This window comes from Antrostomus carolinensis, unplaced genomic scaffold (assembly GCF_000700745.2).
Source record: "Antrostomus carolinensis isolate BGI_N321 unplaced genomic scaffold, ASM70074v2 scaffold3266, whole genome shotgun sequence".
NCBI lineage: Eukaryota > Metazoa > Chordata > Aves > Caprimulgiformes > Caprimulgidae > Antrostomus > Antrostomus carolinensis.
Genome location: NW_010319596.1, coordinates 33,992 through 47,257, shown reverse-complemented (window position 1 = coordinate 47,257; position 13,266 = coordinate 33,992). Strand labels below are relative to the sequence as shown.

At 40.0% G+C, this 13,266-nt stretch overlaps 1 protein-coding gene across 1 annotated transcript in view; it reads left to right on the top strand.

Moving 5' to 3' along the window:
* The first annotated feature begins 870 nt into the window (after nucleotides 1–870).
* TNRC6B (trinucleotide repeat containing adaptor 6B) overlaps nucleotides 871–13,266 on the top strand; it is a 46,381-nt gene continuing 33,985 nt past the window's right edge. Inside the window, exons 1-5 of the mRNA XM_029085263.1 lie at nucleotides 871–954; nucleotides 5,130–5,151; nucleotides 6,794–7,138; nucleotides 8,808–11,126; nucleotides 12,442–12,600. Of these exons, the coding sequence (XP_028941096.1) occupies nucleotides 898–954; nucleotides 5,130–5,151; nucleotides 6,794–7,138; nucleotides 8,808–11,126; nucleotides 12,442–12,600 (2,902 nt within the window). The 5' untranslated portion in view covers nucleotides 871–897. The remainder of the gene's footprint in view (nucleotides 955–5,129; nucleotides 5,152–6,793; nucleotides 7,139–8,807; nucleotides 11,127–12,441; nucleotides 12,601–13,266) is intronic.

Below are 13,266 nucleotides of genomic sequence, written 5' to 3'. Positions count from 1 at the left end.
CCTATAAAAATAAATTACTCCAAGTGAGCTGAAAACTTGGTCTTAAATTTACTTTCAAGAAGGTGAAGAGAACTGGTTAATGAAAATGTGATTCATCGTAGAAACAGCTCAGCCAATAGTGTATGCAGTAAATTAACCATTTTCTGGTACTTTCTTGTTTGATACGAAACATAGCAACAAGATGATAGCTTGACAACAATAGCAGCTGCATGTATTTTTCTTCCTTTTTTGAAAGCGTGTTCTTGTGGAAAAAATAGGTTCCCTGGAAAGTAATTTCTATTACAAGTTTCATCACAAAAATTCTGTGGGTGAGTACAATAGGCTAGAAATTAAATTAGTGATTTGTATAATAAATAATGGTTTTGATTTGATATGACACTTCTAGTCTCTTACAAGTGACATAGCTACAGGCAATAGAATAATCTCTTCGCCTTGTGAAGATAAATGTTGTATCAGACTAAACCATCTTATATTAAATTAAAACTTCCCTTTTTTCACCATATGAAGAGATTCCTGAGACTGTTCATTAAAGAAAAGCACAACCCAATTAAAAGGGTAGTTTGGCCAAATGTCTTGAAGACATTTTCTTGTATCATGTAGTTAATTTATATAGGGTACTGCCGTAAGAGGCTTGATCCAAATAAAGGCATTTTCTTTTTTGCAGCAAGTGGTGCGATTGTGGCCACACTGAGCTAGAAGGTGCTGCTCTTATCTCAATAGACTAAAACCCTCAAACGTAAATGAAGTATGATAAGAGGAATCTAGTATCTTGACTGCCTTTCTTGGGGGGAAGAGGGATATAGTATGTGTGGCTTTTCTTACAGAACTTGATTGTGTTCATACCATTGTTTTTCATGTTTTGGCAGAGAGAAGGAGCAAGAAAGGGAAGAACAGTTAATGGAAGACAAGAAAAGGAAGAAAGAGGATAAGAAAAAGAAGGAATCTGCTCAGAAGGTAGGTTTTGATATTTTAATTATTTTATCCAGCTGGAACATAAATAGTATTGGGAGTAGTAAGATGTTAAACTGTATTTGAGCTTAAAAACTTGATTGTTTAGTGGTGCTTCATTAAAGACTATTTTTTTTTAATAATTTTTCTGGAATGTAAGTGTTTATTTTAGACATTTCCTTACTGTGTCATGTGAAATAAAAGAAGTTTTTCAATTTAAAGTATTAAACTTAAGTTACTGAATATGGGCTCTCTTAAGCTATGCAGCTCCTACTGTTTTGAGGTGTTTGGGATGGAAATGCTGCCAGACTTCTGCAAGTCTTGCAGTAAAATTGACTAAATATTTTCTAGAGTAAGTTCTTAGGATGTTTATACGAAATGTTTACTGGTGAAGGTTCCCTTTATTTTTTGCTAAGAATCACTTCAGTTTTACATTTTCTGTAGGTAATAACACTTTTACTGAAGTGCATCGCTTTGAATCTGAGCTGTGGAGAATTGATAAGTCACAGAAAATAATTTTTGCTCACAAAATGGGTTTGAATATTTGGTGTATTAGAAGCTCTGTATTTTGCTAGTAGATTGTTCTAGGAGTTAACTTGACGTATTGTGGCAGATGAAATGACCAACACCGAGATGTCTTCAGGCATCAGCACTTTATTGAAGCTTTGCACTGCTTATCGATCCTTTTTTCCTTCAGCACGCCCCAAGCACGCAGCATTCTTTCACTTTTGATTCGTTACCCCTTATCACCTCGCAGCGAACACACACCTAAACAATTGACATGGTTGGATAATTCCACCTGTTCACGAGCCATTCTTTTACTTCTGACTGGTTACTAATTACAGAACACAAGTCATCCCTTATCTTGTCTCATACACATTCTTGCTTGTTTTTCCACTTTGTTTTATTTTTCACTCAAGGTCAGGAATTAATTGTTCAAGGCTGAAGCCGCCTGCAGCTTCGGCTCTTAAAGCACCAACAACGTATGAAGTTGTGTCTCTTGCAGCTTTATCCGTGCTTTTTATTGGTAAAATCCTTTCTGTCTAGTTCTGGGCTTCCCAGTACAAGGCAGATGTAACCATCCTGGAGAGGCTCCAGCAAAAGGCCCACGAGATGGTTAAGGGACTGGAGTATCTGACAAACAAAGAGGCTGAAAAAGCTAGGGTATTCAGGCTGGAGAAGAGAAGACGCAGGGAGATCTTCTCAATCAATGTATATAAATACCTTGTGGGAGGGAGTAAAGAAGATGGAGGCAGGCTCTTCAGTGGTGCTCAGTGACAAGGTACAAGGCATTATGCCTGAATTGGAATAGAGAATATTCCACTTAATTATGAAAAGACTTTTAAGTGCATGTGTGTGATTGGGCAACCACTGGAATAGTTTTCCCAAGGAGGTTGTAGTGTCTCCATCTTGGGAGATGTTTAAAACTGAGTTGGATGTGGCCCTGTGCAATCTGGTTTTGATGACTCTACTTTGCACTGGGGAGACTCCTGGAGGTGCACGGGGAACAGGCACTCTGTGGACTAGATCTCCAGGGCTATCCCTTCCAACCTCAATGATTATGTGAAATTGAGAGTAGGAAACTTTACTTTCTTTCAGTAGTCTCTGTTTCTCAGTTGCTGCAGTAACAACAGATCTGTGAAAGATAGATGTTCCTCTGTTAGATTCTGTAGGTTTCTGCTGAGAAGAGCTAGCATCGATTTCAGTTAAATTTTGTCTTATCTGGGGTCTTTTTAAATCTACTTTTTTCACCCATTTGAATCTACTGGTTTAAATTAGGTGCAGATAAACTGCTGTATTTCTTTTGTCTTTATCCAGCCATTGTGTTGATACATCTCCAGTAATACTGTAAAAGATCAGTAGCTACAGAGTAAGTTTTCTTCAGTGTCTTTTTGCCTCAGTGTTGCTGCTGTTTAATGTTCAAGTACAAAAAATATGTGTAGGAACCAGGAGGAGCAGACTTTAGTGGTTTGCATATAATCCTGATACTCAGTGATACAAGAGAAACTTACAAAAAGCTTGTACCGATCATCTTGATAAGTGCTTGAGTGTTTACTGAGGAATCAGTGCTTTGAATACAAAGGAGATTTGCCAGCTTTCCTGTGTGGTCCTTCACCTATTAATTTATTCAGTATTATTCAATGTTATGATATTTTTTCAAAATCTTGGGAAGGATAAACACTAAATAAGTTAATCTTACAGAGACCAAACTTAACAGTAATACTTGGAGATATCTAGGAACAGCAAAGCAGGCAACTGAGTGGACAGAAGATAAATGTGTGTGTTCATTCTTAGCGACTGTGTTGGTGTTCACCAAATAGGCTTTAATGATTTGGGGGTACCTTTTTCAGACAGAGTTTGTATAACATAAAACAATTGTTTCTCTCTGGATCTTCTGAAACTTAAAAAGTAATTCTAAAAAATTACTTCAACAGAGGGTTATGCAAGCAAATTCACAGACTAAATTCCTGTGGTTGGTGTCCCAGGGGCTGTTTGGTAGCTTGTCAGAAGGCTGAGTTTGACTCCACCTTCCTGTTCTCTATAGCTGCTCCTGCCCTGCTGATGCTTATAAGTTGCCTGCAGAGAACTGACAACTGTAAATCTGAGATAGTCAAAATTATCTGGTTTAGTGATTTTATTTTTTTTTCAGGTCTAGAATACAAAATCTGAGAAAATATGATACTAAGAAAGAGATGCATTAATAGGCAGCAGTATTTTTTTTTTCCTGAAGCAAACTATGGTTAGCATGTAGAATTCTTTAAAGATTTGGTAAAATGGGGTTCTTCTAAGTACACAAGTTACTGATTTAATGAACAGGTTTACTGTTGACCATAGTAAACCTATCAGCATTACCAGATTGGATTAATGAATAATACTTTTTCCTCTTTTCCTTTAGTAGTGGAGCATCAGAATCCCTTACATGCTTAAAATAATTTTTAACTGTGTTAAAGAAGAGGATGTAATTTGACACATATGGGAATTCTCATAAGTGAAGGGAAAATTGATGTCTGGCTTGGTACAGACAGTTTTGGTACAGGTACATTTTTGGTGTCTTGGAGACTTTTGGATTACATAATTCTGTGAAGTTGCAATGCTTAAGATTTTGTATTACAGTGAACGTTCCACTTTGCATATTGCAATTTTCATCTTTGCAAAGTAAATGATGCCAAAGCAATTCAGTGCAGTTAGTCTTTTTATTCTTTACCATACAAAGGAGTTCTGGCTTGGTTGGTTTAAACAATAAACTGTTTTTTACTTGTGCTTTCATTATTCTATACTGTCACTGTGTGCTTTCCAGAATTATGGACTAGTTCAGCAATTTCTTTTAAGAATAGGTGTCATAGAACCTGACACATGATGATCTTTAGGGTTTTTCCATTATTGTGTAGTGGAACTCATGATCGACAGGTTCAAAACATGCCACAATACACATGATTCCCGAGAATATACCAGTAGTATGTTTGTCTCTACTGTAGCTTGAAATCTGCTATGCTGAAAGAATGTAGAAGTACAGCAAAACCACATGTTGAGTACGTTGGCCAGCATGATGACTCACTTCAGTAATCAACTTCTTATTGTGTTCAAGAGATGCTGAAGGCTGGTGCTTTGTAGGTATTACTGGTCCTTTTTGTAGTTGTGGCAACGAATCCAGTAAGGTTTAGGATTTCCTCTCCTTAGAGGAGATGTCATGGGAAAGGTGAAATGGGAAGATGGCAGAGAGACAGACCGCTGCTCTCACCTGTGGAAATTCTGTTGCTAGCCCCAACAGTGCGCTGTAAGGATACTCTTGCAGAAGGAAGTTTTTGTTACACTTTAATAGTTCACCTTCAAAATCTCCAAGAGCTGTGGTGCTATAGCACGTGTTTATTTGTGCTTTGGAAGTCCCTGTTTGGGGTGAGGAGGGGCGTGAATACTAAAAATCATCATGAGTGAAGTAATTACTGTTTCTGACAGGGACTTTTGCATCAGGAAGAGGTATTCTAGGAACTGTAGTGTTTTTGGAAACTTCATATATATGACTAGAAATACTGTTTAGAGTTGTAGTTCATCAGCTAATTATTTTCACGCAACAAATACTGATCTTGTTGCTAATAAATTGAGGTTGTGGTTTAGCGCAGCCTATTCAGTGTTTGCTTTGAGGTTCTTAAAACTGTTTTTACATTCTTGCTCTTAATTTGCAGGTCACAGATCAAAAAACCAAAGGTAAGAATCTTTGATCCTAAAGAGTATTTTCTATTGACTTGAGCCAGGACTTGGATCTTAATCAAAACTGTTGGAAAAGGAGGGGGAATTAGGAGTCAAGATGAAATGCTGAAGATGTGTATTCGGAAGAAGTAAAAGCTGAGGTGATTAAAATTGAGAGCTTAAAACTATCCGTGTTGTCAGCATCAGAATATTTGGAGAGGGAATGAGGATTATGGATGAAATAGATTAGCTGAAATATTTAGCCTTTCAGTTTTGCAAAGGTATTAGGCAAGTAACCAAAACCTGAAACCACCTGTGCTAATGGAATGAAAGATGAGGAAAGTACTGCTTTTAGTGAGGTACCAAAGTGAGTGAAAATGACTTGTTTATGGAAACCTAAGTTCAGGCACCTAAGAGTCCAACAGATAAGGCAAGACTGATGATCAAGCATTGAGCTTATTTAACTGATGTAAAATATATTCAATCTTGATTTGTGTGTCAGTTTTTTCAAAGTTGTATGGGGAAGTTGCCATTGACAGAAGATAAATAAGATAGTAACTCGATTTTACAGTTAACAATACCATTTTGGGGGGGTTTTGTGCAATGAAGCCTATATAGAGAAATCGGAAAACCCTTATCAAATAAAATGTGTGGAATAATGCATTCACTTGTTTTGATTCTCACATTTGTGAGATGAAAACTTTTACCGATTATGTTCACTTTACTGGCGAGGGGTCTCTGGACATCCTTTTTTGGTATTAATTTTCAACAAAGCCTGGAGTAGATGTATTAATATTTTTTTTGCCCTTGAGTCACATGTCTTAGCAATTACACCTTCTAGGTGCTTGGCTGGGAATTTCTTTGTTTCAAAACAGATCATGGAGAATGTGAGTAAGGGGCAGAAGTCTGGAGCCTTTTAAGCAAATTTTGTGATGGTGCTAGTTCCTCAAGGATTTGTTTATGGTTTTCCTCTTCTCCAGTGCATAATGGCCCTCAGAAGCAGCTTGTCCTTGCTTATAGGGGCACCTGGTGACCAGCTGGGAAGCTTTAGGCTAGCCCAATACAAATGCTGTATGTAGGACTGCCTTTTGGGCAAGAGTCAACAATGACTGCCTTATTTAAGAGCAGTACCGAGAACTCAAGATTTGTTAACTCTGAATCCAAGAGTAGGCTTCCCCCCACACACCCCTTCTCTTTGTTTTTGCAGTGGCCATGTAGCCTGGTAAGCGGATAAATCTTGATAAATTATTTCAGATCTCCCGTAAGGGTGATGCATGACAATGCAAAAACCAGTTGAAGATCAGGGAACAGAGCAGGGTGTAGGGGGGAAACCAGTTATATCTGACTGCTCATACTTTAAAATTACTCATTGCCCAGGATGGTATTCTTTGCCAACTTTACATTTCCAAGAAATCTGAGGCTTAGAGCAAAATACTTGCTGAGGGCAGAGTTTCATCCTGGGGTATAGAGTTGCACATGGAAGCAAGAAGTTTGCTGCTATTGCTTATCGCTGCTTTAATTAAATTGTTCTTCAGTAAGGTTGAAGTTACACAGTATTTCAGAGAATGAAATTATAAAAGGGAAGAGTCACAGTGAGTTCTTGTAGCTAACGCAGTTTTAAATGGAAAAATTTCTGATTTTCATTCTTCCTGTTTTTCAGTGCCCGAAGTGACGAAACCAAGTTTAAGCCAACCAGTGGCTGCCAGCCCAATTGGCAACTCTCCATCGCCACCAGTCAATGGTGGCAACAATGCCAAAAGGGTGGCAGTGCCGAACGGACAACCGCCAAGCGCCGCCCGCTACATGCCTCGGGAGGTGCCACCGCGATTCCGTTGCCAGCAGGACCACAAAGTGTTACTGAAACGTGGGCAGCCCCCTCCGCCATCCTGTATGCTCCTTGGGGGTGGAGCAGGGCCTCCTCCCCCAACAGCACCAGGAGCAAACCCAAACAACGCACAACCAGTGACAGGAGCACTGCTGCAGAGTGACAGTGGGACTGCAACAGGCACGTAATACTTAACCTATGTGTGTGCATGGCAGAAAATGAATCACTAAAATTGTGTATTAGCATATGACTATATAATGAAACCCCTCAGATTGCTTTTGGAGAGCTTACTTTTACTATTTGAGCATATAGAATTTTCTTTTGCTGTTAGCGGCGATGGATGCAATTTTTACTAATAGATGGAACAAGAAAGAAGGTTAATTTCTTAAAAATACATTTTGGGTGGTTTGAATGGGATGCCGCAATGCTCTTAAGACTGTGGCAAGGTAAACACAATACATGGATAAGCAGAGTTCTGTGGTTGTCATTGAGTAGTTCTTAATAGCTTTTTAGGTTTCTTTGATGACATAAATTTCATATCTTGTAACATTTTTATATGATCTGGTAAAACAGATACGTAGATATCAGATCTGCCAATGGCAGATATCTGTCACTTCTCACCTGGATGAAATGGAAAGATGGTCCTTTTGCTCTTGACCTTTTTTAGTAGTAATCTTGTTTTTCTCCTTAGGTAAGTACCTGAAGGGGGCCAACAGGAAGTCTAAAGAGGGACTTTTTACAAGGGCAGTTAGTTAGTTTAGTTAGTTAGTTAGTTAGTTAGTTTCCCCTTTTACAAGGGGAAATGGCTTTAAGCTGAAAGAGGGGAGGTTTAGATTAGATATTAGGAAGAAATTCTTTCCTGTGAGGGTGGTGAGACACTGGAACAGGTTGCCCAGAGAAGTTGTGGATGCCCCCTCCCTGGATGTGTTTAAGGCCAGGCTGGATGAGGCTTTGAGCAACCTGGTCTAGTGGAAGGTGTCCCTGCTTATGGCAGGGGGGTTGGAACTAGATGATCTTTAAGGTCCCTTCCAACCTATACTATTCTATGATAAAACTTTTTATAAAAGTGGTGACTGTCTTGTTTTTGCTTGTCTGTTCACTTTGAATTCCAGAAGATAAATTTATTTTGAAATTAATTGGTTTATGAACATGGGTTAATTATGACTGCTCTTCAGTTTTTTAGATCCTTGGGGAATGGCAGTAACTATAATATTTCCTTCTGAGGTTATGATAGTAGAACAAACAAAATTCCACTCAAGACATCTGCCTTCTAAAGAAAAACTTACGTGATCTGAGAAGTCAAGGGCCACCTCAGTTCTAACAATAAGGGTGTTTTAAAAAGAAATAATAAATGCTTGAAAGTCAAAGGAAGAATATAATTATATCACTGTGTCTTGAGTTTGCCTTTGAAAACCAGGACAGATTAATGTGATGGGGTTTTTTAACCACAGTCTTTGAGAGCGTAAACTTTTTCTAGTTCTCTCTAGGTTCAGAAGGAAAAACAGAGGTGACTCTGCTACTACCATCAGTATCAGTAATAACCATGCAGGTTCATTAACTGGGTTATAATGATTATGTTGAACTTAACTGCTGTACTGTTAGCAAAAGTAAATTCACATCTCCATAAAATGTCGTGGGGAGTTTGTTGAAGGTTTTATCAGTATTTTCAATTATATTTGCCAGCCTGATGTTCTTCCAAAGCAACTTTGTTACACATTTGAGGGAAGGGTTCTTAATGAAAACAGTAATCAGTGGGGTCAAAAATGTGATGTTCAGTGTTTGTAAATAATATTAATTATTAATGACCATGGTGGGTGGTGGGTTTTGGTTTTTTGTTTTTGTTTTTTAGATTCAGCAATTGGAGGTGCTGCTGCTTCAAATTATGCAAATTCCACTTGGGGTCCTGGAGCCTCCTCCAGCAGCGGCACCAACGCCAACCCAACTCACGTCTGGGACAAGGTGATTGTAGACGGGTCTGACATGGAAGAGTGGCCTTGTATTGCCAGCAAAGATGCTGAGTCTTCTTCCGAAAACACCACCGATAACAACAGTGCCTCGAACCCTGGCTTGGAGAAGAATGCTCTGCCAGGAAGCACCACTAGTAACAAAGGAAAAGGAAGCCAGTGCCAGTCTGGAAGCGCTGGAAACGAATGTAATCTTGGGGCCTGGAAATCTGATCCCAAGGCTAAATCTGTTCAATCTTCCAACCCTGCTGCCGAGAGTAACAATGGACTAGGTAATTGGAGGAACTTGAGTGGACAAGATAGAATCGGTTCCGGTTCTGGCTTCAGCAACTTTAACCCAAATAGCAACCCATCTGCTTGGCCGGCACTGGTTCAAGAGGGCAATTCTAGGAAAGGAACTTTGGAATCTGATAGTGGTAGCTCCAATGCACAGATTAGCACAGTAGGTCAGACCTCTAGGGAACAGCAGTCAAAGATGGAAAATGCGGGTGTTAACTTTGTCTCTGGCAGAGAACAGGCTCAAATTCATAACACTGATGGACCAAAAAATGGAAACACTAACTCCTTGAACTTAAGTTCACCAAACCCTATGGAGAATAAGGGAATGCCCTTTGAAATGGGCTTGGGGAACTCTTCCAGGAGCACTGACACCCCTTCACAAAGCACTGGAGAAAGAAAGACTGGGAGTGTTGGATCTTGGGGTACAACTAGGGGGTCTTCTGGAACTGACACAGTCTCTGGACAGAGCAATTCTGGAAACCATGGGAACAATGGAAAGGATAGAGAGGACTCCTGGAAAGGAGCTTCTGTTCAGAAACCTAATGGGTCAAGAAGTGATTCTTGGGATAACAATAACCGGTCTACGGGTGGTGGGTCTTGGAACTTTGGCCCTCAGCATGCAAATGAAAGCAAATGGGGTGAAGGGAACAAATTAACATCTGGGGTCTCTCAGGGAGAATGGAAACAGCTGTCTGGGTCTGATGAACTGAAGATTGGAGAATGGAGTGGTCCAAACCAACCAAATTCTAGCACTGGAGCATGGGACAATCAAAAAGGCCACCCTCTTCCTGAAAACCAAGGCAATTCCCAGGCTCCCTGTTGGGGAAGATCTTCCAGCTCTGCGGGGAGTGAGGTTGGAGGTCAAAGCACTGGAAGCAACCACAAAGCAGGAAGTAGTGACAGTCACAATTCTGGACGCCGATCATATAGGCCTACGCATCCTGATTGCCAGGCAGTCTTGCAGACTTTGCTGAGCAGGACTGATTTGGACCCCCGCGTGCTTTCAAACACTGGCTGGGGCCAAACTCAAATTAAACAAGATACCGTGTGGGATATTGAAGAGATGCCACGGCCCGAGGGGAAGTCTGATAAAGGAACTGAGGGGTGGGAGAGCTCTGCCACACAGACAAAGAACTCAGGGGGCTGGGGTGATGTACCCAGCCAAAGCAATCAAATCAAGTCTGGATGGGGTGAGCTCTCAACCCCAACTGAGTGGAAGGACCCCAAAAATACTGGAGGATGGAATGACTATAAGAACCCAAATTCTTCTAACTGGGGAGGAGGAAGACCGGAAGAAAAATCATCTTCCTCTTGGAATGACAACTCTAGTAAGGATCAGGGGTGGGGTGGGCGGCAGCCTAATCAAGGATGGTCTTCTGGAAAGAACGGCTGGGGAGAGGAAGTTGACCAAACAAAAAACAGCAACTGGGAAAGCGCAGGAAACAAGCCAGTGTCTGGCTGGGGTGAAGGTGGGCAAAATGAGATTGGAACTTGGGGTAATGGTGCAAATACAAGCGCTGCTTCAAAGGGTGGATGGGATGATTGTAAAAGAACTTCAACATGGAATGAGACGGGTCGACAGTCCAGCTCCTGGAACAAGCAGCACCAGCAGCAACAGCAGGAGGCTTCTGGTTCCTGGGGTCCACCGCCCCAAACTCCAAGTAATGGGCGACCTCCAAATCCAAACTGGAACAGTGGACCACAGCCAGCTGCCCCCAAAGAGGATGAGCCTAGTGGCTGGGAAGAACCTTCTCCACAGTCAATCAGTCGAAAAATGGATATTGATGATGGCACTTCAGCATGGGGAGATCCTAGCAGTTATAACTACAAGAATGTGAACCTGTGGGACAAGAACTCACAAGGAGGACAGGCCCCACGAGAGCAGAGCCTGCCTACTCCAATGACTAGCAAATCACAAGCATCAGGTAATAGTCTTGTTGCTTTCTTCAGCAAGCTCCTATATGTGAATGTAACCTTAAAGCATAAGAGATACTCATGTAGCCTCCGATTTCTAGTAGTTTTATTCCATAAAGAAAACCAATTTCTTATTTGAATATTTGGTTCTTTATTTACAGTGTCTTTAAAATTTGAATCAGTTAGTCCTCTGCTTGTTGTGCCTCAGTAACTGATCTGAATACTGCTCATCTTGCCAGTAAAAGAAAACATTTGCTAACTGACAAATCTGCATATTGAATCTGAGCTCTGAAGAACAGGTTGAATTACAGAATCATAGAATCATTTTAAGTTGGAAAAAAACCTTTATGATCGTTGAGTTCAACTGTAAACTTAACACTACCAAGTCCACCACTAACCCATGTCCCTAGGTGCAATATCTACACATCTTTTTAAATACCACCAGGGATGGAGACTCCACCACTTCCCTGGGCAGCCTGTTCCAATGCTTGACAACCCTTTTGGTGAAGAAATGTTTCCTAATTTCCGCTGGTGCAACTTGAGGCCATTTCTTCTTGTCCTATTGCTTGTTACTTGGGAGAAGAGACCAACACCCATCTTGCTACAACCTCCTTTCAGGTAGTTGTAGGGAGTGATAAGGTCTCCCCTGAGCCTCCTTGTCTCCAGACTAAGTCACTATTTTTATATTGAATTATTAGAGAAACAGGGAGAAATTCTTTCCTTATTTTTAGGCAAAAACTTGCTGTGAAACACTGAGTTAACACTTGAAATCACAGACTCACTCTGAAATTATTTTTTTAGTTCAATTTGGCTCTGCTGTGTGATAAAGAATACTTAAAGTATTTTATTCTTTGATATAAGGACAAGAAAAAGTTATATAGCCTGGAAATACATTAGGATGTTATTGTTATGTATTCTCTTATCTGACTCAAACTTGCTTTAAAGAACACTATTTCGTTTTAATATGTACTTCAGATACATCCTTACTCTTTCTTCAGTATATGAAAAGCCTGAGTTAGTCTGGTGCTTTTAATTAGTCAAAAAAGTTCACCAGATATGAGGACAGCACTAGATGTGGGGTTCCTGTTTAACCTGGGACCAGAATATTACTCATCATAGCATTCTCTTCCTTTTCATCCCTGGAGGTCAGTGCCTGCTTTAAGTTTGATGTGAACAGTTGTCAGTTCTGTTGCACTCACACTATTGAGAATCTGAAGTCCTCAACAGACAGAATTGAAGCAGTAGATTAATTATATGGTGCTGCACTGCAGTAAGTAGTTCATTGTCTAAATGGTCTGTAATGAAAACTCTTTCTCCTTTGTGCAGTCTGGAGCAAAAGCACTCCACCTGCTCCAGATAATGGTACGTCTGCCTGGGGTGAGCCAAATGAAACCAGTCCCGGGTGGGGTGAAGTAGATGATACAGGAGCATCGACAACAGGCTGGGGGAATGCACCTTCCAACACCCCGAATGCCATGAAATCTAGTGAGTATAGGCCAGATACCAGTTTCTTTGCAATGGTCCTAGAGATTTTAGTGTTTGGCCTTTCGATCTTGGTCGCCCATGGAGCAATTGTTATTTGAGGCCTGGAAGTAATGTTCAGTGTCATACAAGATTTTAATGGATGAGTGATTTAAGTGCTTACAAATAACTGGGACTTTGTCTTTTAAGGTAATGAAAAATTTCCTAACTAAGCATTTAAATGGGCAGCTCTGATTTGTGGAGTTGTTGAAACATTAGAGCATCTGAGTAAGGAAATGTATCTTTTTCTCAAAATGTCTTTTCTGGCTGCCACTTGTTACTTAGCATATAAATTTGTTAACATGACAAATCAGTTTTCCTGATAGTGTCAGAAAAAGGAATGCATAGTACAGACAGATTTCACTGTGGAGGCCATTACGTGGTAATCCGTGCAAGTAATGTGACTTGCCTTTGATTTTTTTTTTTTCTTTAAATTGTATAAGTGTGGAAAATTGTAGCTCTTAAGAACTGAACTTTCTTTTGTGTTTGAACGTAAATGAATATTTTTCTGGATATTACCTGCCTACAGCTGTTTTCTCCATGAAGGAGATGTTGTTGAAATTTTTTAAAAAATTACTTTGAAGTTAAAATTTTGCTGTATTAAGAGTTTTATTTTTGTGAAAATTATTC